Source organism: Podarcis filfolensis, assembly GCF_964270895.1.
Source record: "Podarcis filfolensis genome assembly, chromosome: 1".
In the NCBI taxonomy this organism is placed as follows: Eukaryota; Metazoa; Chordata; class Lepidosauria; order Squamata; family Lacertidae; genus Podarcis; species Podarcis filfolensis.
This window is the reverse complement of record NC_139604.1, coordinates 97,656,742-97,683,009: the sequence shown is the minus strand read 5'-3', so window position 1 is coordinate 97,683,009 and position 26,268 is coordinate 97,656,742. Positions and strand designations below refer to the sequence as shown.

General features: G+C 41.8%; 1 protein-coding gene and 1 long non-coding RNA gene across 7 annotated transcripts in view; one reads left to right on the top strand and one right to left on the bottom strand.

Annotated features, from left to right (window-relative positions):
- Positions 1-4,548: 4,548 nt before the first annotated feature.
- LOC310765832 (uncharacterized protein) overlaps positions 4,549-26,268 on the bottom strand; it is a 44,461-nt gene continuing 22,741 nt past the window's right edge. The window contains exons 3-6 of one of the 6 annotated variants that reach the window (XM_083621396.1): positions 8,065-8,161; positions 6,926-7,188; positions 5,721-5,805; positions 4,549-4,841 (exon numbers count right to left, since the gene is read on the bottom strand). In XM_083621396.1, coding sequence (XP_083477522.1) covers positions 7,058-7,188; positions 8,065-8,161 — 228 coding nt within the window. In that variant the 3' untranslated portion in view covers positions 4,549-4,841; positions 5,721-5,805; positions 6,926-7,057. Of the gene's footprint in view, positions 4,842-5,720; positions 5,806-6,877; positions 7,189-7,337; positions 7,725-8,064; positions 8,162-26,268 lie in introns of those variants that run through there. The other 5 variants (XM_083621397.1, XM_083621399.1, XM_083621401.1 and 2 more) reach the window with 5 other exon arrangements.
- Positions 20,235-26,268, top strand: part of LOC310766788 — a 65,739-nt gene continuing 59,705 nt past the window's right edge. The window contains exon 1 of the long non-coding RNA XR_014550414.1: positions 20,235-20,740. This is a non-coding gene — a long non-coding RNA (uncharacterized lncRNA). The remainder of the gene's footprint in view (positions 20,741-26,268) is intronic.

The window sequence follows — 26,268 nt, the reverse complement described above, 5'->3', positions numbered from 1 at the left end:
AGGAGAGTGAGGCTGAGAGACTTCAGAGAAGTGTGACTAGCCCAAGGTCACCCAACAGCTGCATGTGGAGGAGCGGGGAAGCGAACCCAGTTCACCAGATTACGAGTCCATCGCTCTTAACCACTACACCACACTGGCTCTCTAGACTCTCTAGACTCTGGCCAGGTAGATGATATACCCTTCCCAAGTATTCTACCTTCCTTGGGGCTTTGTGCTGGTTTCAGAACACATTTCTTGCACCCTTATGTGGAAATGCAAGCAAACGGACTCACTGACTGTTCCAATGGATAACGTTGCAAATGGTCGCTCAGATATTATCTTGTGTCATTTCATCCATGAAGGATGGACAATAGAGTGACTAATAACCTTGCCCGGTGCTCTGCTTTTCAGATGTATGAAACACTCACACGTGAAGTTAATAGTCTAGTCTGGGGGAAGCCTAGAGATAGGAGTGCATTAAAATAATACAGTTATGGAAGAGGTTGCTTAAGTGTGAGAATTCCTGTGCTTGGATCCTCTTCTCTTCTGACTAGGCTGTTCCTTCTGCCCCTACCCAGCTACAATTGTGACATTTTTCTTCTGAAAGATTTTCCCTGCTGGACAAATGAGTCTGTGTGTTGGGTATCCAATTTGTATTTTTTTAAAAAACAACAACACATCAGCTGTTTTTATTGTACCTCTCCTTGAGATGCATGTGTGGAAGGCGAGAAATAAACACATACACCCATGCAGCTTTGTCTACTCTTTCATTAAGGCAGAAATGGCTTCAAAGCTGGGACTGGGCATGACGATTCTCTTGTCGTCTCTTTTTTGAAATACCTACTACAAACACATGGCAGGAGGCTGTGTGTGAAGCTGCCCTGGGGGAGTGGCACATTGAATGCCCCATGATCCATGGCTTCCACGGAGAATGCACTCAACGGTGAGCCCCAGTTGGAGACAGGGCAGGTGAAATGTGGAAATTCCAGATTTATTGAGCTTTAGTTGCAGGTAGAGGCTCAGGCTGCCAATCTTGCCCTCCCTTCCTTAGGCAGTACAGTCCCAATGTCCCATGAGCTATTAGAGCAATAGCTATGTTCCTTCTCAGAAAGTTTACCTTGCCCATCAGTGCCTGGTTTCTCTCTGGTGACATTCACTATAGGATCCAAGAGAGGGGGGGTTCCCTGCAGCCTTTGTTCCCCTCTTTTCTTCTCCAGCAGCCCAGTTTCCTTCCTTCCCCTGCTTACTGCCTCTTGGCTATTTAAGCTCTTGATGCCTTAGTGGTAGAATCTGCTCCCTGCCTTGCCTTCCTCTTTGCTGGCCTGACTGGGTTGCAGCAGCACTGGCTCCTGCCCAGGCAGATTGGGACTTTCTGAAAGGAGGATCTCTGCATGGGAAGAAAGGTTTGCTCCCTCTTCTACATGCAGTAACACTCACTTTCCCAGCCACAATCATCTGAAACACAAAAGTTTGTGTATCTTAAATCATCTGCATGAGACTAGGCATCTTATGCTCCAATGCCAATTATGTTCTCTGGGGAGAGAGAGGAAGGGAAAGAAAGGGGGAGATTGCATCAGTGATGGGGGCAATTTTCTATGGAAAGAATCTGCTTAATTGGACAAAGAGATCGATGTGTGATCTGGAATCATACAGCTCATAATTTCTATGGACTGCTATTTCATGATCCTAATTAAATTATAGATGAGAGTCAAAGACACAAGACCAAAACAGGCACTTCTCTTAGTTCACCTGATGAATTAACTGTTTACCAGCAAGCACCTGCATCTGTGAAGTCAATGCCGTTCTGTGCTTTTGTGTGTCAGCGAAGGATGCAGGACCGAAATATACATCGCTGTCCTTGCAGCATTTTCCCTACAGGTGGCAGCATTGTAAGGTTTTGCAGTTTGAAAACTAATGATTTTCCTCTGCTTTCCAAGCCTCTCCTTCCTGCTCCCCCCCAATTGCTACATCATCAGGTCTTAGTTAACATCATTACATGTCTGTCAGGTAACATAAAATGTATTAAAATATCATAACACTCGTGCTCACTTCAAATTAGTTTCTGTTCTCTTTAGCTTGCTTCTGATTATATTTTTGATAATCTGATATGTTTGCTATTCTGACCTGTGTGAGTCTGGCATTAAGGAGTTCTTTCTGGCCTCGGTGTTAATCTGGTGGAAAGCAGGGCTCTTCACAAAGACGACAAGGCGTGGTATCAAATTTACACTTTGGGGGTCATGCAGTTCCTTTCAGAACAGTGCAGCCAGAAGCTTGCTTTCAGAAAGCAAGCATGAGTACACGCCGCAGAATTAATCTCATTTACTAAGCATGTACTGTATGCACAATCTGAATTAATTATAATTTTTGCTTAAAGCAGGTCAGGGCACATTGCTTCCACGTGCTGCTTAGTCCAGATTTTGCTGTGGACAGTCATTTCTGCATCTAGCTGTGGTTTGGCTCCTTGTGCCTTTTCCTATAGCAGAAATGGTGTCAACAGAGAGTGGGTTTGTTCGTGTCAGTATATCTAAGGCGATGTCCCAAGAGTAGCCACTGGGACAAGACTGCTGGCAACATTTAATTTTAGGGTTATGGGTTCGACCCTCACATTGGGCAAAAGATTCCTGTATTGCAAGGAGTTGAGCTAGATGACCCTTGTCCTTTCCAACTCTACAGTTCTATGATTCTATGAATTTAATCACCAGATCATCAGATGAGGCCTTATTCCGGATACTATCTTTGTCCATAGCAGGGGTGTGGAAGCAATGAATCTCCAGACATTGCTGGACTACAGCTCCCATCATTCCTGAACATTTTGATTGGGGCTGATGGGAGCTGCAGTCCAATAATATATTGATGGCCAAGGATTCTCCAGCCAGGGCTGGCCCAACTGTTAGCCAGAGTGAGGCAGCTGCTTCAGGCGGCTGGTTTTGAGTGTCACAAAAGGGCAGCAAACTGTTGGTTATTATTGTTGTATTTTACTCTTCGGACGTGGGTGGTGCTGTGGTGTAAACCACTGAGCCTTGGGCTTGCTGATTGGAAAGTCGGCGGTTCGATTCCCCGCGACGGGGTGAGCTCCCATTGTTCAGTCCCAGCTCCTGTTAACCTAGCAGTTTGAAAGCATGTCAAAGTGCAAGTAGATAAATAGGTACCGCTCCAGCGGGAAGGTAAACGGTGTTTCGTGTGCTGCTCTGGTTTTGCCAGAAGCAGCTTAGTCATGCTGGCCACATGACCTGGAAAAACTGTCTGCGGACAAACATTGGCTCCCTCAGCCAGTAAAATGAGATGAGCGCTGCAACCCCAGAGTCGTTCACGACTGGACTTAACTGTCAGGGGTCCTTTACCTTTACCTTTATTTTACTGTTATGGTGGAGATTTTGTGCCTTAGGTTTCAGAAAAACTTGACTGGCCATTTTATGCTTGACTTGCCCCACCCCTGATCTGAAGTTATATTTCATACCCTCCAACATTTGTCTGATGAAAATAGGGATGTTCAAAGGAAAAGCGAGACATTCTGGAATCAAATCAGGAAGCAGGATGCCTTCTGTAAATCTGGGACTGTCCCTGTAAAATGGGGAACATTGGAGGGTCTGATATTGGTGACTATAAGTAGGTGGAGAGGTATAGGACATTTTCAGGCACGGGTCCCCCAATGTAAAACCCCCTTCTTAGTATAGCTTGCCTGTTCTGTTCCTTTTTAATTTTCAGGAAAACAAGAATTTTAAATGTAATTTTAACTGAGAAGCCATTCTTTCTTGCAGTTTCTTTTATTATTAGTTTTTAATTTGCACTTTCATATTACTGTTTTATGCTGTATTTCTGTTATGCTGGCATACCAGAGTTATGCACCAAAGCTATGCACACGTACATGAAAGTCCCGTTGAACCAATGGAGTTTAATTCCGAGTAGACATGAATAGGGCCTTTAGAGTGAATCGTGGGTTTTCTCCAGTCCTGTCCACCAACCACTTCAATCAGGTTTTATACCACATATAATAATCAGGCACTGCTGCTATTGTGCATCTGACAACAGGTGCTGTTGCAGGATTGGCGGGCTTAGGGCGCTACTAGATGGGTGTTTAATATGAGACAGTTGCCTCTCCTGTGTGCAAGGTCTGGGGTCTCTCTCTCTCTCTGTCTGCAGTGCCCATGCAACATCATTAGCATCAAAACACTAGTCCATATTCCCCCATCCTCAGTTTTATTTGGATTTGTCCTCATCAGGAAAGATCTGATGAATGAATGAATGAATGAATTTGAATAAATAAATAAATAAATAAATAACTGTTGCCAACTATATCTGAATGACCCTTTGCAATATTAATAAGCACAAATAATGTGCACAATATCTGGAAACACACTCAGACCCTCCAAGTGTCCCTATTTTCCAGGGATGTCCCTGATGTAGAGAAGGCATCCTGGATTCTGATTTGATCCTGGAATGCCCCTCATTTCCTTAGAATGTCCCTATTTTCACTAGAGAAATGTTGGAGGGTATGGCGTTATCCAACCCCTGAGCTGTCTGAAGGCAATCCTATATAGGGAAGGTTTCTTTTTAATGTTTAATGTTTTATTAAGTTTTTATACATGTTGGAAGCTGCCCAGAGTGGCTGGGGCAACCTAGTCAGATGTGTGGGGTATAAATAGTAAAATTATCATTATGGAATGGGATGTCCCTATTTTCATCAGAGAAATGTTGGAGGGTACGCACACTTAATTTGTGCTTTTGCACAGGTTCAATGCTCCGGGTCAGTTTCTGATGCCCCAAGTTGTAACACATGCTGGTGCAGCAGTCTTTGTGTTTAATCCAGGTGTTCCCAAGCTGTGGTCCTACCACCAGAGCTCCACAAAGTTCATTCAGCATTTCTGTCAAAATATAATTTAAAAATCATACAGCACCTAGGACAGTGCATTATAACTGCTACAACTGGCGGCGGGGGGGGGGGGGGGAATGAAGTGGTCTACCAGGACCCTCAGCATTTTCAAGTGGTCTGAGGAGGGGGAAGGAGTTAGGGAACCACTGGTTTAAACCTACATGCTGATTTGCTTGTGCAGCAACTTGTAAAATTTAGCCAATTTACTGAACTAGAGTAAAGTAGAGTTCAGTAAATTTATAGAGTTTTCATTCTCAAACCGAAATCTGATCGAAGAAATAGATTACAAATGTCTCCAATTCTTGAAAAAGAAACCTTTTGTCTCTTTTACTTATTGGTTTTAGGACGAGAAACCCTGTGTACTTAATGCAAGTGGCAGTAACATTTGATAAACAATATAAATAAAGTGATTCTGTGAGTGAGGCTGTAACCTTATCCTGTCTACCCTGCAAGTAAGCCCCACTGAACTCGGAGTTACACACACGGAGCACAAGATTGCTCTGTAAGTAAATGCTGCTGCCTACAGTGATGCATCGTTGCTGGTTCTGCTACGTTTATGATATCATAGACTTCATTGCCTCTTTTGTGATGTCATAAATAAAGACATCATGAGGTCACATGCCTTCTGATACCCAGGGAGAAGCCAATCCTGGGTAAGGAATTGACAAAATTGTTTAAGGATTATTGAAAATATAAACCAAAATTGTTTCCTCGATAAATATAATTAGCTGCATATATTGCATTTTCGAGTGGAAGCAGCGATGTTGGGACCAGCTCTTTAAATAAAATAGGACCTCAGTGGTCTCCAGAGAGAACATGCATAAAGCAAAGTAAATGATTTTCTGTCAACACTAAGTAGACAGGTGCTTACATTGAACAGCATTCTAATATGTCTCTGAATATTTATGTCTTCTTTTTCAAATGCATTGCCCATGAATGTCATAGCTGTCAAACGTCTGTATACAAGAAGATAAAAAATGAAATTAATAAAAGGCAGATCAACATTTTGTTTGTTTAGAACACTTTTTCTCCCTGCTGCCTCTTCCTTTTTTTTTTTTTTAGGTTAGCAATATTTGGGTTTCTTAGTTTGTTACTCTGAAGGGGGAACATTTCCGACTATTCAATAACAGCAAGGAAAGTACAGTTAGTGTGGTAAGCAAAGGATGCCTGTAGTGCTAAATTGGTACGATCCAAATTCTCTGGTTTAACAGGTTTGTGGCTTATTTAGCAGATGGCAAAAATCAGTGGCATCTCACATCAATCTAGGACAGGGAGGGAGCATTCCTCGTGTTATTTCTGTGATTTTATGTTGGGTTTTGAAATATACTCAGAGTCGCAAAGTGATTTCATGCTCTTTATTCAGCTCATAGTGGTGAGGAGGAATGAATGAATGTCCCCTCAAAGTATCTGCTTTATATACATTATTTACACAATGGGCTGCACATGATTGGCTAATTCCGGAATTCTACTGTAAGCCAATCAGGTTGTGGATTCACTTCTATCTGGAGCATGATTGGGTGGTTCCTGCCAACCAATCATACTGCTGCATTGTTCTAGGACCAATCAGACTGCTGCATTCTGAATCCTATTGTTCTAGGACCAATCAGACTGCTGCCTTTTGGATCCTGTTGTTCTAGGACCAATCAGACTGCTGCAGTTTGGATCCTATTCAACTCAGTACATAACAGGTTTGTTGTAATTCAGCCATGTATTTAAGCACACCCACAGTTAGCCACTGGTGGAAAGCAATTGCATGCAAGTGAGTGTCTCTCCCCTCACCTAAATGTAGAAACCAGGTGAGCTGCTAGAGGAAGGAAGTTTTTGCCTTTGCACCAGCTCTCTCCATCCCTTACCTGCCAACCCCAGCAGGCTAGTAGATATTTTTTTACAGGTTATTAATTTCTATGAGTTTGTTTTAAGGCCATTAGAACTGGATTACATATTTTATGTAAACTGATTTGAGTGTTTTGGAAATGCCTAGAAATGTTTTAAACCAGCAAACAATATAATGCAGTCAACGCCCTAGATCTCTTGGACATCTATCTTCCTTGACAACAGTTAAGGATATATCACTACCTGCTCCTTGCTTCTGATAGGGAAGGTGACAATAACCCCTCTGCTGGGGCTCGCTCACCAAAGAGCACTTGTCCCAGACTTGGGTCTTGGCTGCCAGGATTCCAACACAAAACCTCAAATGTTGCAACTTCCTCATGCAAGAGCTGCTCCATGCCCTTGATCATTTTCCTTGCCCTGTTCTGAACCTTTTCTAGCTCTGCAGTGTCCTTTTGGAGGTGAGGCAACCAGAATTGTACACAGTATTCCAGGTGTGGTTGCAAGCACTGAAATGACATCGCAGCCAATGCCTGCCTTATTTGAAAGCCAACTTGTTTGGCGTGGATGTAACTGAGAAATAGAGTTGGGATGTCATCAATGTACTAATGACACTATTCTCCAAGTCCTGTAGGGGCTTCTCCCAACAACTTCACACAGATTATCATGATCATTTATTAAATTTGCAGATCCCAGGACGGTTCACAACACAAAGATACAATATATAAAAAGCCCCCCCCCCCACAAAATACATAATAAAAACTACCCAAACCCTCCCTCTCCCCACAGCATATTTAAAAGGGTACTAGATGTCATCAGCCAAAGACCTGACTGAAGAGGGATGTTTTTTGCCTGATGTTAAACAGCAGATATGGAGTTTGGAATAATTAAGTGAGAAAGATTTTTTTTTGGGCGGGGGAGCAGGGCATGGTTGGTTACCTTCAGTTGACTGCAGTGAGTTTTGTTTGTGTGTGGGGAGAGGGGTTGTTGGGTCAAGTTAGCCATATTGATTTGTATGCAGTCGGTGGGTTCTTGTCTTGTTGCGCTGTAATAAAAACAAATGAAATGAAATGAAAGTACACAGTATGCTTCATGCATAGTGGTTTTGGTAAAGTAACTACAGCCACAAACTGCCCACTCAGAATTGTGTTCCCAGCCCCACCGACATGACTGCAAAGTTTAGAAAATTGTTCCCATTGGTTCCAATGGGAACTTTTTTGAATAAGCTTCATAGCCATTCAGGGGGCAATAATCGGGGGAGGGGTGTGTGGCTGGGCTAGGAAGGAAAAAAACCTCTCCCTGTGCCCTGAAATCCTAATAATAATTGGACACACATGCACATACACACAGAGCGGTGATTTAACAAAACTGAGACATATTTGTACCCGATGCATTAAGCAGAATGCGTAGTTTGTACTTGAATTCTCTGTCTGGACACAGTAGAGCACCTGGGGATTCTAGCACATGGGTCCGAAGAGCATCCTAGAAACAAAACAAAATTCAACTTCCAGTGTTGTTGTTTTTTAACTTTAGTCTTTGGCTAAATATGCTGTCACATTGGGACTGCTGAGTTTGCATTACCTACAGCCAAATACCAAACAAAGAGTAGTTTGTGTTCCGAAAGTGCTCCAAAGTTATACATGTTTATTTTTCATCCTTTTTCTTCACAACTACATGCCAAAAACTGGCTTCTGCATTAATAGGCACAGTGTAGTTTTTGAGGAAATTAGTCATAAGAACCCAATGAACCTTCTGCTATTCAACACCGAGGAAACTACGGAAATGGAAATTCCATCAAAGAGCAGAAAGAAGGGAGAAGAGTCAGCTCAATGTTATTTGTCCACTTTTAAAAACATGTCTCTTTTGTATGTCCATCTTGGGCAAACAACAACAACAACAAAAACCCTTTGAATCCTGTATCACAGAGACTCCATGCAAAATGTCCACAAATCCCCAAATTCCTCTTTATTTGTGGCTATTGTGGTCATTCATAAATGTAACACTTCCCTGGCAGCAACAAGGACCAGATCTCTCCATCACAAGACAATTGCTTCCACACCTATAAGCCTGAACAGCAGTTTCCAACCATGTTTTTATTTAAATAGAAGCAGGAAATAATAGCATAGAGTTTCAACTGATTTTGTGGAATGATCTGCATCTACAAACGTTAAAAGGCCAGCATAGTTTTTTGTTTTGTTTTTACTGAACGACAACAGATCTTGTGGCACCTTAAAATGCTAACAAATTTGTTGTGGCATAAGCTTAAGGAGCCCCAAGAGTCTTTGTTGTTTTTGCTGCAACAGAGTCACAGCACTACCCCTTTGGTACTTTCCGTACTGAACCTAAGCTTAGACTTCGTAAGGAGAAATTGCTCCTAGGCACACAGTTGATATGCAGCCTCTGATTATTTGGATTGCTGTTTGTACAGCCAAAGGGAAAAGGCATAGACTGGGGCCAAGGGACTCTGTTTTCACTACCAAAATACCTGGGGGTGAAGGAAGGCCTTGTGAGTCAATTTGAGATCTTTTATTTTGTTTGTGGCAGAGCCAAATACTGCTGTCTAAAACACACACACACACACACACACACAGAGAGAGAGAGAGAGAGAGAGAGAGAGAGAGAGAGAGAGAGAGAGAGATTAGTCCTTCAACTGGTAGGTTCCCAGGGCATTAAACAAGGACTTAACTCTAAGAAAAAGTAGAAGTGTCCTGAGAACTTCTTGGATCTCAGCTAATGGATGACAGCTTGGGAGGGACAAAATTCTAAGTCAACTTGGAAAATTTTTGTAGTAGGAGACAAGCAAACACAATACAATACAATACAATACAATACAATACAATACAATACAATACAATACAAACAAGTAGACTTAGTAACATGTATTGCAGGTTGTAATGGAGTAATGGAGTGTTGCCATTCAGCAAGACTACCTGCAAGGGAGGAAGGACGAAAGGGTGTAGGCTGGTGGCTGAAGAAGAGCACCCACTGGGTGGGGGGCACTAAGTGGTGGTGAGTGCTGGGTATGAGGCCAACACTGGGTGAGCTTGTACTTGTATTTCATTTGAATGATTCCTTAGAACACCCACATGTGAGGGAATGACAACGCTGTTGCTAACTCGCACCACAACTATTTACCCGCCCCCCTTCTGAGAGGTTAAGGAAGATAAGAGAATAAATTGCAGAAAGCTTTGCATATCCAGTTCCCGTTCTGCCATTTTCTCTCTTCCTGAAGCTGGGATGATGAGATTCTAGGATTTTCAGTATAAATTGGCCAAGATGAAAAAGCAGATGTTGGCGATGTTTGGCTATGATTAGGACTGGCTCGTGAATTCTAAGGTTCATAAGTTCATTCAATTCAGACAAACATCCACATGTTTTGTTGCTTATTCAAATGTAACTATTCCTCTTTAAGTTGGATATATGGCTGGAAACATCATACTTCTTGATACGAGCCATGTCAGTAACACTCTTGCGAAGAGAAGTTCATCTGCTTCTGATTAACAAAACCAGAAAATACAGAAATGCATAAAAATGAGAGACTTCTCTGGATGGGTCTTATTATTTAATCCCTTTTTTCAATGCGGCGGCATATATGATTTTCCTTTTGATCCAAAAAATATGGCTATAGTTTGCAAAATGTGTTTGCCATATTAGGAGAACTGAAATGTAGAGGTAATGGGAAGGGTTTCTTTCCTTCTTTCTTTTTTAAAAAGATCCCTATAGACTCTTTGCCACAAACAATCCCTTGCTGTTAAGTGTAAATAGAAAGCTTTTGTGTGGTTTCTAACAGAACACAGCATAAAAATTAGGATTCCATTCTGTTCTTTGTTTCTACAGTATGTAAAAGTAATTCAGCAGAAATACTGATAGCTTGTTCCAACCCTAGGTAAAATCCCATTTGGCCTGAGCAAATTCCCCTGCAGGTGAGTTTAAACCTAAATATAGGTTATGTGAAAATACTCTTAGATGACTATTTAAGAAGTTCTAGACATGGGTCTGCTGCCAAAAACACAGCACAGCTCTGTGTCTCATTTTCTCTTGAAAATATCTAGGTCTTAGTTTTACCCCTAAGATATAAAGGGGGAGCCTGTGTTGCCCAGATGTTGTCACACTGCCCACTCTCATCATGCCTGACTGTTGGTCATGCTGGCTGGAGCTGAAAGGAGTTGGAGTCCCACATCTGGAAGACCACAGGTTCTCCATCCCTGCCCTAAGATCTACTGCAACGTATTGTTTGACGTGACACTGTCATAGTGTGGACATTGTGATAGTTTCATGCAAAGAGGTGGACTGTAGAAGATGTTACAATGGACAACCAAGACGAGGACAGCCTTGTGTAGTGGCAACCATACTTTGTTCTTCACACTTGAAAAAGGGAGGTGAGAAATGCAGCCTTTCTTCTCTGTGCTGGCATATCGCTGGATAAGCTTGTTTCACTGACTTCTTATATATGTGTGTACAAGAATATGAGGAGTCTTGTATCTCGTTCAGAGGCCCTTGGCTCTCTGACATGTGTGAGTCTCTCGCCCGTGGCAACACTGCCTTGTGGGGGGGGGACAGAAAGACGATGCCAGGGCAATATAAAGGCAAAGCTAAAATGATTGAGTCTAAGTGGCAGAACCTATATGTGTCTTTTAAGACATCTGACAGCCAAACTGCACATCCCAAGTTATACTCAGGCACATAATTAGAGATGACAGAGAAGTTCTTTAGAGCCAGTCTAAGAGATCAACTCTGAGGGATGGTAAAGCCCCTATCAAACAAGAGAGAAACTTTTAAAGCCCTCAAATTATTTGCCTTCTCAGATCAAAATCTGAGCCGAAGAATTCTGAGTGTCATACCTATTGGATGTTCTGTGTGTGAGAGAATCATTTGTTCCTGAAACAGGGAAGAACAGAGAAGAAGTTTCAAGAAGCAGCAAAAGGCTGAGATTGTTTTGTCTATGCAAGGACATTTTCTGTGGTAACCGTTCTTTGGACATGCGCAGTGTGACAGGGAGTACTGATATCAATGGTTCTGTGTAACTTGTTGCAACTTGTTGTGAATCTCTTGCTTGTGTCTTGCGGTGACAGAAGCAGAGAGAGAGAGTCTTGGACTCTTGTTGGACTCTAAGCATGCCTTGACCATGACAGTCTGTATATATTTGCTACCAATATGCTTTTGTGCCTGTCAAGTAAACCTCTACACTTGACTGAATCTTCATGGCATCCATGAGTGTTTATTGCCTACTGCATGTACCTTCAACCCCAAAGACCCTTCCAAGGAAGGAGCTGCATTGAGATGTAACTATGCTGAGTAGGGATACTGGCACACACACACAGCAAAAGTGACGCCAGACCCAATCCTTCTAAATCACCCATCAGAGGTTGATGGATTGATCCAGCAATACCACTCCCTGTTTGCTGGTCCTCACTATGGCCAAAAAAACACCTTGCTCACTCATGACCTCCAAAACACACTCTCCCCCCTATACTTACATGAAAAGCAGTGATTGTGGGAATAGCTGTTGGTAGCGTATGGTGAGAGGAAGTAGATTTCTTTCCTTCCTACCCATTTTATTTGTTGCCCTTATGCTCCTGATAGTACAGTACACAGGAAAACGTTCTGAGGACCATAGAATAGCTCAATAGTTTCTAGACTTTGGGTTCTAGGGTACTGTTACCAGTGCATGAGAGGTGCAGAGAGTGGGGGGTGGGGAGAGAGAACAAACCTACCTTTTTGCTCTATGTGCCTTCACTGAGGCTTCTGCAGCCACTACTCTCAGGGAAGGGAGAATGCATTTTCCAAGCTCAAGAAAATTATCTCAATTTTCCTGATTCCCCCCCCCTGTAACCCCCCCCCCGAGTTAATCTAGTGAGAGATTTGGGGAGCTCACTCAGCTTTACACGCATTGTACCTCCTTCCAATGGCTTCTATTGTTGGCAGGGATCATTATGGCTGTACTTCCATTGGGAAACCACATATTGCGAAACTATGTGTGATGGCTGAGAGACTTCTGATCTACAGTGCTTTATTTTTATTTGTTTTTTTTATTAAATTTCTATACTGCTTTTCATTCACGGATCATAGCGCTCCATATCAAGGGTCATATTCAGATGTAAAACTAAGCCATGGTTTGGTGTTTTATTAATTTTTATTTATTTCACAAAATTGATATACCGCTTGATAAAGCGGTTTGTAAACTGTGTTATCATTAAACTGCTAGTACCTTCAAAACCAATATTTGTCTTAAAAAATTAATTTCAGTCTCTATATTGTAGGAGTCAGAGGAGTGAAAGTGTGTGTGTGTGTGTGTGTGTGTGTGTGTGTGTCCCCGACTAGTGTAAAATACAAATGTGCTGAGAGGAAGCAAAGTTTGCAAAATTTAGGAAATACTATAATTAATGCTGTCCCACCAGGGATCATGATGCAGTCTGTGTTTCGTCTTTTGTAAGACACCTTCTCTCTTCTGTGCACAGGAAGGACAAACAGGGAAGCAGGAGGTTGCATGGGCAACTATAAATCTGACATTTCCTGACTCAATCTGCAACCTAAACAACATCCTTTTAAAATAGGTGTGGAGTGTTTTATTTAACAGTAATAATATGTACAGCTTCCCCCTCCCCCCCCGTTTTAATGGAACTCTGCCAGTTAATACCAGCTGATATGCCGGTCTTTTGATTTTTATTCCCAGAGGCCTCAACTATACACCAAAATTACTTCACCTGCCCCTGAACTGTGGACATTTCTGGTGTTGAATGAACATGGCACCTCTTTAACAGAGCATTTTGATGAATGTGGTCTATATGCTGTTCAATAGGTCAGGGGAGGAAAAGGAAGAGACGAGGTAGCCAAAACTACAGGGAAAACGTTATTACGTAGAATAGATCAACTCAGATTGGAATTCGTCCAGCGTGCTGGGGACGGAGGCTGTTAAAACTATTAGCAGAATTGGTAAACTTCAGAAGTTGTAACATTATGTTGTTTATGTGCAGCCAGTTTTTAAACCATCATGTCCTTTCTTGTGCCCTTTTCCTCTATTGATGCTAAGTATTGTCCTTTGGTTTTGAAAGGTTTTCTTTAAGCTGTTTCTTTTTCCTGAAGAGTCAGCTTCCTCTCCTTATGGAAGAATTTAGCTCTCCTCCTTCACTGGTATAGTTGCCTTTGCCTTTTACAATTTGTTTATCCAGTGCATATAATAAACACGGACTTCATGGCTTTGCCATATGAGTCAATGCACTGCAGCAGCAGTTCATGGGATCTGGCATTCAACCTGTTAAGCTAAAACTGACTAAAACTTTGAAACTTGGCATTCATCCAAACTTTAATATGGTGTCCATACGCAGTGCCCCTTCAAGGGCCAGCAAGGGCAGGTAAGCCTAAAATTGTGCATTTAAACAATTTTTATATGGATCCCAATAAGCAATGCTGCCTGGGCCATAGGAGAGTGACATGTGTGCATTTCTGTCGTTTGTTCACTTTATGCTTCAAGCCTGTGATGAACCTCTTGGTCTGCAGCAGCCGCTGCTATCTTTACACCACAGCCTTCAGCCTGCTATACACCACCTCCTCCTATCTGTATCCTGTTACTTTCAGCTGCAGCTCTTGTGCTCCACACATTGTAAAAGAGTCGAGATACAGGGCTGTGGTGAGTCCTCCTTTAGGAATGGTTTTGTGTTGCCTTCAGGGGCGTTTTCTACTGAAGAAGGTGCAGAAAGGGAAGGTGTTGGCCACACACCAAGAATTCTGCTTTGGGTGGTTTGTGGCGCACAAAACAAAGTACCTGTTAAGTTGTGGGTGAACATATCAGCCGACACAGTGATTCTTCAAACAGCTCTTGTTTATTCACAGGCCAGAACAGAACTGAAGGGTTCAGTCAGCCTGCTTATATAGAGCTCCAGTACAATGTAACTGTAACAATTTTCTAAAACTATCCAATCACTGAACGTCACTTTCGATCCCTTATTTGCATAACTATCTACAGTATCCCCCTGCTGGCCCAGGGTGAGAACTTCAGTACATAACAGTACCCATCCTCTACAATACAAAATCAGGCCCATGAACAAGGAAACACTTTGTCTGTCCACCTTGTTCATCTCTGGGAAAGACAAAAAGTGAGCTTGGGATGCATGGAACATCACAGATGCATTTCTGGCATTGACAGAAGCACCAACATGCATGCTTGACAATACCATGATGCCTCTTGAAAGGTCTGTAGTCCTTCTGCATGATAGAACCAATGGATTGTGCAAAGTCAATGAGGCAGGGCACCATCTGTTTTCAAGAAGGTCACAATCCCCAGAGACTATTCCGCAGGTGGCTCTCAAATAGCACACACTGCATACAATCTGTTGAAGAGATCTGTGTTACCAAGTCTTGCAGTCTGGGGTTGGGAAAGGAAAGATGGATCTCAGGGGCTGGCAACCAAAATGGACAATTCTTGACCAAGCTCAGAAAATGAACTAATATGAACTAATATTTCTTTATATATTTCTTTATATGAACTAATATTTCTTTATATATTGCTTGATTGTAATAAAACCTCTAAGCAGTTTATGATAAATATTAACATTGTCAATAAAAGCAGATAAACATAATTAAAAATGGAGGTAATTAAAATTAGCAGCAAAAAAGATTAAAACACTTCAACACCTGCATGTCTGGATAGACTTGCCAATAATAATAATAATAATAATAATAATAATAATAATAATAATAATAATTTATACCTCGCCCATCTGGTTGGGTTTCCTCAGCCACTCTGGGCGGCTTCCAACAAAATATTAAAAATACAATGAAACATCAAACATTAAAAAATTCCCTAAACAGGACTGCTTTCAGATGTCTTCTAAAAGTCAGATAGTTGTTTATTTCCTTGACAAGCCCTCTGCCTGGTTCCCTGTAACCTCACTTCTCACAGTGAGGGAACCTCCAGAAGGCCCTCAGAGCTGGACCACAGTGTCTGGGCTGAATGATGGGGATGGAGACGCTCCTTCAGGTATACTTAAAATACTTTAAGCAGACACCAAAATGATGAAAGCGAAAGCACCTTCCTGATGTAACCAGGCAGGGAATTTCAAAGAATAGGTGCAACCAAGCTAAAATATGTATATTTTACAAGCACAAAACCAGTTTATATGGCCCCTGAAATGGGGCCAGTTCTACAGATCGAAGTGCTCAGGTGTGCATAGATGCAGTAAGACTATCTCACAAGTAAACTTAACCAAGCTATTAAGGGCTTCATATACTACAGGTAGGGACACGGGTGGTGCTGTGGGTTAAACCACAGAGCCTAGGACTTGCCGATCAGGTTGGCGGTTCGAATCGGGGGGTGAGCTCCCATTGCTCGGTCCCAGCTCCTGCCAACCTAGCAGTTTGAAAGCACGTCAAAGTGCAAGTAGATAAATAGGGACCGCTCCGGCGGGAAGGTAAACAGCGTTTCTGTGCACTGCTCTGGTTCGCCAGAAGCGGCTTAGTCATGCTGGCCACATGACCCGGAAGCTGTCTGAGGACAAACGCCGGCTCCCTCGGCCTATAGAGAGGGATGAGCGCGCAACCACAGAGTCGGTCATGACTGGACCTAATGGTCACGGGTCCCTTTACCTTTTATACTACATCTTGAACTTGGCCCAGTGCAGCTCTCAGATCAGAGGTATTATATGCTGCAGGATTCTATACTAACTGCAGCATCCAGATCAAGCACAAAGGTAGCTCCGCACAGAGCTCATTACAGTAATCCAATCTGGATGCTATAAAGGCCAGTCTTAATTGCACTGCTCTTTGTCACTGAACGAAACTGTTTTCAGGAATGATTCAAGCTGAATCCACAGCAGCTACACATTCTTCTCAAGAGTGTGCATTTGGCATAAACAGAACACGTTTCTAGGTTTCCAGTCGATAAAATAGGTACATGACTATATTTATATCATATTACACGATATCGATCTATACACAAAAACAAGAAGTTTGTAGATTTATTTTTGGATTACGAATCTTTGGGATTAATATTAGCTTGGTGTTTAATATAAACTGGTTTTTCAGAAACAGTATCCAACCCCCTCTGGGATCCCACAGCTAATTCTCCCCTTGGTCTCCTCGCTGTCCCAAATAGGACTAATCTAGCCAGCTAGCCCTGGTGATCATCTAATGTTTATTGGATGGATTTCCCCCCTAAATTGATTTTTGATTTTTGAATTTATTGTTATTCACATTTTATACTGTATTTTATGCTGTTTTTTGTTGCATCAATTAAGTGTTTTAAATTTGTTGTTAGCTGCCCTGAGCCCAGTTTTCTGAACAGGGAAGGGTGGGGTATAAAGGAAAATTTATTATTATTATTATTATTATTATTATTATCCCCAAGTATTGGCCATACTGGCTGGGGCGGATGGAAGTTGGAGTCTAACAACATCTGCAGGGCACCGGGTTGGGAAATGCTGCTTTGAATGATATCACAAGTCATTATGGGACTTGGATGCCATCACTGTGTTGTTATAAATTTAACAGGAAATTTCCCTAAAGAAGAGTATACCAGAGACACAAGAGACTCCTGTTCCAAGTATAGTAAGAAAATGGTAGGAGGATATCTTGGAACACAGTTGCTAGTTCCATTAATTCATTTATGTTGTTAGGCCTAGTTTACTTTTCAGTTTACTTTTCCTTAGGACTATTCTTTTAAAAACGCAGTACTTGTATCCTGGAAAGGTAGCAAACTGGTATTGGACTTCCAGTTGGTAGAGCTAAAACCAGCCACCTTATACCCTTTCCTGGAACGTATAGGTGGGGCAAAATTATTGTCACCTGAACTAGTGGTGTTTGCAGTTCCATGTTCTGAAATATGATGAAAGAGCCATCTATTTAACACCCACTCCTAGGCTCATAAAAGAAATCCCATTTCATGGAGCTTGGCTCCTTCAGTCTTAAAAGAAATCCGAATCACGTGTTAGCTCCATTTCTCAGAAAATGGGCCAGGTGGCTGGGATTTCTAGGAATCCTGTGGGATTGTAAGTCATCTGTAGCAACTAGGGAAAAGCATTGAGTCAGTGATCCATTTGGGACAAGAGAGTTCCCCCAGCCTGATAAGATGTGTCCCTCTTATTTGGTATAGAGCGGCAAGCAGTGGCTAACATGTAGTGCTTGTTAGTCATATGCTCATTTTAGAAATTACTACTATTTCTGAAGTGCTGTACAGGGAAAATAGCAGCAGATTGCTTAGCAATTTCTAAAAGAAAATCATGCAGTTAAAAATGAAACCTGAAAAGCAAAACGTATTATCTATTTAGTAAGTATTCCTGATTGTGCCCGTAGATGAAAAACCATTCAACTACAGTAACCAGCTGGCAAAACTCTGTATTTAATACTCTATAAAAAGTATCAAATGTCTCACAGACTGGATCTTCCACTAAGTAAGTAAATGAATTTATATTTTCTCCCCATCTGCTTTATTTAACCCAAATGGCCATAACGTTTCAGTTGACCAGTCAGTCCAGCACTGCTCAGAAGAGCACTTTGAATTTCTTTCTTATTGAAATCAATGCAGTCTTTAATAGTGAACGCTATCTCTGAAAAATTTTGATATTGGATTGTATCCAAAGTTAGCCATTCTCAGAGTGGACCCATTCAAATTAATGGACATGGCTAATTTAGGTCTATTAATCTCAGTGGGACTGCTTTAACTTAGTTGGATATAGCCATTGACACCCTCGTTTGACATTTTCATGCAAAGTGTTAGTGAGAGGAGCATGTAATAACCACCATTAAAAAAAAATCCATCGAAAATATACATCTCTGTTTGAACAATGTAGGATAGCAGTAATGTAGAAAGGCAGTAATTCTTCCAAATATTGGAGACCACAGGAAGGGAGAGTGGCGTTGTGCTCAGATCATGCATATAAATGGCCTCGGTCCAGTATACCGGAAGGAGCGTCTCCACCCCCATCGTTCTGCCCGGACACTGAGGTCCAGTGCCAAGGGCCTTCTGGCAGTTCCCTTGCTGCGAGAAGCCAAGTTACAGGGAACCAGGCAGAGGGCCTTCTGGGTAGTGGCACCCGCCCTGTGGAACGCCCTCCCAAATGTCAAAGAGAAAAACAACTACCAGACTTTTAGAAGACATCTGAAGGCAGCCCTGTTTAGGGAAGCTTTTAATGTTTAATAGGTTATTGTATTTTAGTGTTCTGTTGGAAGCCACCCAGAGTGGCTGGGGAAACCCAGCCAGATGGGCAGGGTATAAATAATAAATTATTATTATTATTATTATTATTATTATTATTATTATTATTATGCATCTAGTTGCCCACCCTGAGAACAGGATGCTGGACTAGATGGGCCATTGACCTGATCCAGCCGGCTCATCTTAAGTTCTTATGTTAAGTAACTTTCAACTACACGGTCCATTAAGAAATGGTTGGGGTGTCAAGATTTTCATTCTCTCCCGTATTGCAGAGTGTATGTGTGACTACTAGATCACATGCTCTGTGTGTTGGCATTCCATTCTTTGGAAGCGTGGGAATGGAAGGAACTGTGCGCCACTTCCGTCTTCTTTGTCCTTTGTTCTGTTCTGTTGTTCTGTCTTGGAGGAGAAGAGACACGCCATAATGGCTCTGTTCTTTATTTCGATCCTGTAAATAAATCACCACACCCAGATACTACATATCCTCAGTCTCAGCTTCTACTAAGCTCTGCTGCTTGCTTGAACGTCTGGAAGAGTGAATGCTGTGTTATGCTTTCTGGACCGGTGCCGGGAGAAGGCCGTCTCCCACTGAGAAGCACCAACATGGATGGGTGGGTGGGAATACAGTGGTGCCCCACAAGACGAATGCCTCGCAAGACGAAAAACTCGCTAGACGAAAGAGTTTTTTGTTTTTTGAGGTGCTTCGCAAAACGAATCTCCTATGGGCTTGCTTCGCAAGACGAAAATGTCTTGCGAGTTCCTGCGGGGTTTTTTTCCTCCCCCCCCTTTTCTAAGCCGCTAAGCCGCTTATCCACTTATCCGCTAAGCCGATAAACCGCTAAAAGCCGCTAAAAGCACTAATAGCGCTAATCCGCTAATCCGTCAATAGGCTTGCTTTGCAAGACGAAAAAACTGCTAGATGAAGAGACTCGCAGAACGGATTCTTTTCGTCTTGCGAGGCACCACTGTATTGGAATTTGCCTCAGTGGACAAGCTGATATGCTACCTCAGAATGCAAAGCAAAGACAAGATACTTTTTTTGTAAGATAGATAGTTTATTCATTATAGTTGCAGAAAAAGGCTTGTACCAAACACAGGATATGGATTTGCAATTCTTTTAAAAAAAACTACTTAAGATGTAAATGTGGCTAATAGATAAGATACTTCTAGGAATTATGAGATTTTACACTCAAAAGTACAACCAACATTTCAATCCAATGCTTGTAGGTCAAAACTGTGTGGCTGTTCCACCTGATTTATTCATTTATTTTAGTAATTGACCATACAGTTTTTACCTATGCACACTGGTAAAATGTACATGTGTAGGCCATATCAAGACACACTTCTCTGAAGTCTCTCAGCCCCACTTACCTCACAGAGTGTTTGTTGTGGGGGAGGAGGGGAAAGGAGAATATTAGCCGCTTTGAGACTCCTTTGGGTAGTGATAAATCTGGATATCAAATCCAAACTACTCCTCCTCCTCCTCCTCCTCTTCTTCTTCTTCTTCTTCTTCTTCTTCTTCTTCTTCTTCTTCTTCTTCTTCTTCTTCTTCAACTGCAGCCTAAGCTGAACAGGATCCAGTAGGTTCTCTCTGCGATCTTGGTGTTATCAGCGCCATGCTCTAACCAACTGAGCTGTCCAGCTGTTCCCAGTGTTGCGTGACATGGTGATGCCTTTGAACCATGCTAACTAAGGATGTTTCTACATATGCCTGGGAAGATGCAGAAGCTGCCTCAGACCAGTAATCTAGACTCTAGAACATGGCAGAAGGTTTATAATGGAAAATACTGGAAAGCCCCCAAACTTTCTGCAGAGCAGCACTGCTGGTTTTGCCCAACAATAGTTAATGTCCTTGGCTCTGTATAACAGAGGCAACCTGAAGGCTATTGAACACATGCTATGGGAACCTACAGGTATGTGTTTTGAAATAAATTTGTGTACATTGCTTCTTTTTAAACAGCTGTGTATTTCCAGATAAAAGCCACACACACCCATCCAGTCAAGCCTGCATACTTTTCATTATCTGCCTAAAACACTAACAAAATAATGTATCTTCTCCTCAGGACTTATATTGATTCATCCTGCTGTGAATACAAATTATGGGGCTTGACAATAAGATAATAAAACCGAGAGAGAGAGGGGGGGGGGAGGGAGGGAAGGAGGAGGAGGAGGAGGAGGAAAGTAGCATATATATATATATATATATATATATATATATATATATATATATTCTTTGTTTGCAAATGTGGAGCATTAATTGCATTCCTGTGCGGCAATCTGGACTGAGCTTCTGCTAGGCAAATTAGATATAAACTGAAGGTGAGGGCAAAAGGGTCACCACAGCAAGGGAGCATCGAGTGACAGGCACAGGGACCTCCGATGCATGGCTTGCAGAGCAGATGTTCACAAGGATGCAGTGATTATTGAACTGGTAATAAAAAAGCATCAGCTTACAGGCAGCCACGATGGATGCTGGTAATTATAAAGCATCCCCTGGGAGGAAAATGACACAAGTCAGCTGCATCTCTGCAATCACAGGGGCATAATTAAAGCTCCAGTAACAGTTGTTAATAGGGTGCAAATAAAACAGGGGGAAAATTTGAACGCAGTCTTTTTTTAGACAGACGGCAAAGGGCAATGTAATTACAGGGACTGCACATTTTATAATTTTACTATAGGTAGTAAAACAAAGAGTTTTAATATATATTATGGATACGGCGATAGCAACACGTACAAACACACACATGCACAGTGTATAAACAATGCCAAAAGCATTTTGCTCTATGTCGTTTGGATGTAGAGAACAGATTTTTAAACAGAATGTTTATGTTTTTAATTCTTAGAATGAACTAAACAAAAACATAAAGAAAATAGAACATTCATAAATATTTGGCCATTGTATCTTCCAAGGAAGATCCATAAAGGTGCAATGTGCCAAGAGACATGAGCGCTGGCCATATAAATGAGCAGCCTTTGGTTAGGCCTTATTTAAATACGACGCAGGGAAGGCAGGAAGACTATACCCATTGCACATGCCCCATTTAATCAATTGCTTTGCCTGTGGGTGCACTGCTGCTCATAGCCAGGGTGGACTGTGGCAACAGAAATTGTTGATAGCATGGGATGGCGTGTATGATATCATTTTTAATGTAAATAAATACTTCATTTTCTAACCTACCTCAAGTAAGGAAATCAACCCTGAGTGCTCACTGGAAGGACAGATCCTGAAGCTGAGGCTCCAATACTTTGGCCACCTCATGAGAAGAGAAGACTCCCTGGAAAAGACCCTGATGTTGAGAAAGATGGAGGGCACAAGGAGAAGGGGACGACAGAGGACGAGATGGTTGGACAGTGTTCTCGAAGCTACCAGCATGAGTCTGACCAAACTGCGGGAGGCAGTGGAAGACAGGAGTGCCTGGCGTGCTCTGGTCCATGGGGTCACGAAGAGTCGGACACGACTAAATGACTGAACAAGAACAACAATAACAAGTTAGAAAAGGTGGTGGTTCCTCCTTCATTAGAAGTTTTTTAGTGGCCACCTTTCAGTGATGCTGTAGTAGTGGGTTTCCTGCATCAACAGGGGTTGGATCAGATCACAGGATAATAGAATTGTAGAGTTGGAAGGGACCCTGAGGGTCATCTAGTCCAACCCCCTGCAATGCAGGAATCTTAACTAAAGCATCCATAACAGATGGCCATCCAAGCTCCGCTTAAAAACCTCCAAGGAAGGAGAGTCCACCACTTCTCATGGGAGTCTGTTCCACTGTCAAACAGCTCTTACCATCAGAAAGTTCTTCCTGTTGTTTTGTCGGAATCCCCCTATTTGTAACTTGAATCCATTGGTTAGGGTCCTGCCCTACAGAACATGCTCACTCCATCTTTCTTGTGACAGCCCTTTAGGTATTTGAAGATGGCTATCATATCTCCTCTCAGTCTCCTCTTTTCCAGGCAAAACATACCCAACACCCTCATTCATTCCTCATAAAGCTTTCTTTCCAGCCCTTGATCATTTTGGTTGGCCTCCTCTCCACACATTCAGTGTCAATATACTTCTTAAATTGTGGCACCCCAAACTGGACACAATACTCCAGGTCTGGTCTGACCAAAGCAGAACAGAGTGGGGCTATTAATTCCCTGCATCTGGACACTATACTTCTGTTGATGCAATTTAGGATAACATTAGCTCTTTTTTTTTTTTTTGCTGCTGGATCACACTATTGACTCATGTTAAGCTTGTGGTCCACTAAGACCCCTAGATCCTTTTCATATGTACTACTAAGCAAGCCAGGTGTCCCCCATCTTATATTTGTGCAACTGGTTCTTCCTACCTAAGTACAGAACCTTACATTTGTCTCTATTGAAATTCATTTTGTTAGTTTTGGCCCAGTTCTCCAATCTGTTGAGGCCACTTTGAATCCTGATTCTGTCCTCTGTGGCGTTAGTTATCCCTCCCAGTTTGGTGTCATCTGCAGATTTGATGACCATCCCTTCAATTCCTTTGTCCAACAAATCTGAGGAGCTGAAGGACCCCTTTAACGATCCTCCTCCAGCCTCAGCAGTTTTTTGTCTTTTTGTTTCTGTACTATTCGGTCACTCGATGTTTTAAATCCTCTGTTGCTTCTGTTATCTCTCTTTTTTCTTCTTCTCCCTTTAAGTATTTGCCCAGGACGATATCTACCTTTACCTTCCCACCCCCATTTTATGTTGTTATTTCTATGTATATCATGCTATGGCCACACGGCTAATGCAATAAAATCTAGTGTGTCACTAATGGTACTGCTGTAGACTGGAATGCATCTTAGCTTTTCAGTGTATCTCAGCTGTCCGTCTAGATGCTGGGATATTTTCAGAGGACTTAGAATAAAGAGATCTATGTTCCTTTGTCCAAGTCATTTATAAAGATGTTGGACTACAATGGGCCTAGGACAGAACCCTGCAACACCCCACTTGTCACTTTTCCTTTTCCTATCTTAGGCTGCAGCTCCCTCCTTGCATTGTTTATTCTGTTATCATCAGATTGGGCACTGCTTTCCTTTTTGGTGAAGAAAGGAGGAAAGTAGGTGTTGACCAGTTCTGTTTCCTCTCTGTCACCCTATAGCATTTCTCCATCATCTCCACGCAGAGGACCTAGTACTTGCTTGTTCTTACTCTTGCTTCAAACATAGTTAAAGAAAACTTTTCAATTATTTTAAACCTCTCTTGCAAACCTGAGTTCCGTCTCAGCTTTAGCTTGTCTGACCTTGCTGCAACTGTTAGATAATGACAGTGGTGTCTTTAGGATATATGGTTTTATTAACACATATCTACAACCTGAGTATATGATGGATGGTCTCACAGAATTAACACCCTGAAGATCTTGCTTCCTCATTCAGTTCCTATGGGATCCCTGGTCCAGCTCAGAGCAGGACATGTCTGTCCCCAGCTTCTTCCAGCCGGCTCTCACACACAACTCTCCATCCCAGCCTCCCTTTAGTCTTTTGTTCTCCATCACTTAGTTGTAGCTATTACAACCTTGCTCATTATTTTAGGTGCTGATGAGGCACTGATTGGATATTCTTTCTGTTTGGTCCTTGAAGGATCACTACAACCTTTAGCTCCTGATGCAGGGAGTCAGAGTTCTGAATATGCAGATTGAACCTAAAACTTACTTTCCTTTGATTGACATTTTCTCCCGGATACCATCTGTTTTTGTGAAGGGGATGGTGATTAAGACCTTGGGAAGGTCCCACAGTATGGAATTCACTTCTCCTTGACACTCGGCTGATTAAAGCCATTGTCCCACATATGTTTTGAGTGTGTCCTGCTACTTTCAGAGCACAGTGACTACTAAATTGGTCTGGACATTGCCAAAGCATGTCATTTTGCCCATTTCCCATTAGCATTGGTTGCTATTCAAGATCAACATATGAGTGAAGACAATGATAGTAGACAAAGACGAAGTTCACCCGTGACAGTTTCAGAATCACTATCTAGCATTTCTTTCCATTTGTTACATGCAAAGTCAAGCAGTCTTGAAAGCTGTGATATCTCCAGTAAGGAAAATGGAATTTATAGCAGTTAAGACTCTCATCACTGAACAACTCACATGAAAATATCCATTGCAGGCACAAGAAAACACCCATAACCTCTTCACCCCACACCCAGAGTCAAAGGTGTTGCTCATGTTAGGGTTCTCCTTCCTGAAGACGAATAAAGAGATAGCTGAATTTTCTCAGTGACATCTAATTTTATCATCCGGTTGATTTCAGCATCTCCTTGGTTCCCTAGTGCTAATGGGGCTTAAATGGCACATATATTTTTGGCAGCACATTTGGATCTATATTACATGATGTATTATATCCATAATGTATCCAAGCTCATTAAACACCTCATCAAATTCTTTAAGAATATCTTCTCCATTCTATTCAGGAGACATGTTATATATTCATTTGACCATTTCCAGTCTGCCCTTCAACCTAAGCAAACATGAAACTTCCTTTCCCAATATTTCACATACCACTGAGTGATATCAGTTCTTATATAAATATGCTATTAGAATTTTGCTAGTGGTCTCGTTCGGAACCTCCTGCACGAAATAAGTTTAGTTTTATAAGTGAGGCACATAGGAGTAACTAATCTTCATTACAGTCTGCTTTCGTTCAGTTTTGAAATTCACATTTCCTCTGTATCTGGTTTCACATGCTAATTCCAAGTTCCTAGATTCATTCTGCATATTTGTTGAAACCTAATAAAAATAATATCTCTGCCTCATCATCACCACAATTATCTTCAGTGGACTGTGCTTGATTTTTCTTTTTTGTGCTTTTGCAGAAGTAAATTGTGAAATGGTTGCTTTATAAAGGAAATCACTTTATAACTTGTACTGGGTATCCTATCTGCAGCATGCACAATTCTTTTGCATTCATCCACTTGCCTTCTCCTTAGTGAAGTCAGGTTAATTTTCAGAAGGACCACTCCTGATCAGGTTATCAACTGCACAAGAATTCTGATACGTAACTTTCTAATTTCATGAGTACCAGTCTCAGCTGGCACTATTTTTTTATTATTATTTTTTGGGAGACAAATATAAAACTAGATGTATTCAGTTTTATCAACTGTTTTGGATGGTAAATCTAGTAAATTGAGTGGTAAATCTGTATTGTTTCTGGGCTTGTAAAAAGGGATGCAGATGGGATATTTAATCATCACCAGTATGAGGGGGCAGGATAGCAGTGACCCTTGATATTTGTATAGCCCTGATCCAGCTAAAATCTGGTTTGACTAAACACAATGGAAAACCATGGGACTAGAGTTATTTGCAATGAATTTATTTCATTGGTCTCAGTGGGACATAGCACTTTGTATATCCAAAGCATCATCATCACCAGCCTTCAGCTGGCTTGCCTTCAGGGCAGAAGCTTCTAAAGTATTATTTTATTCATCACATCTCCAAAACTCTGCT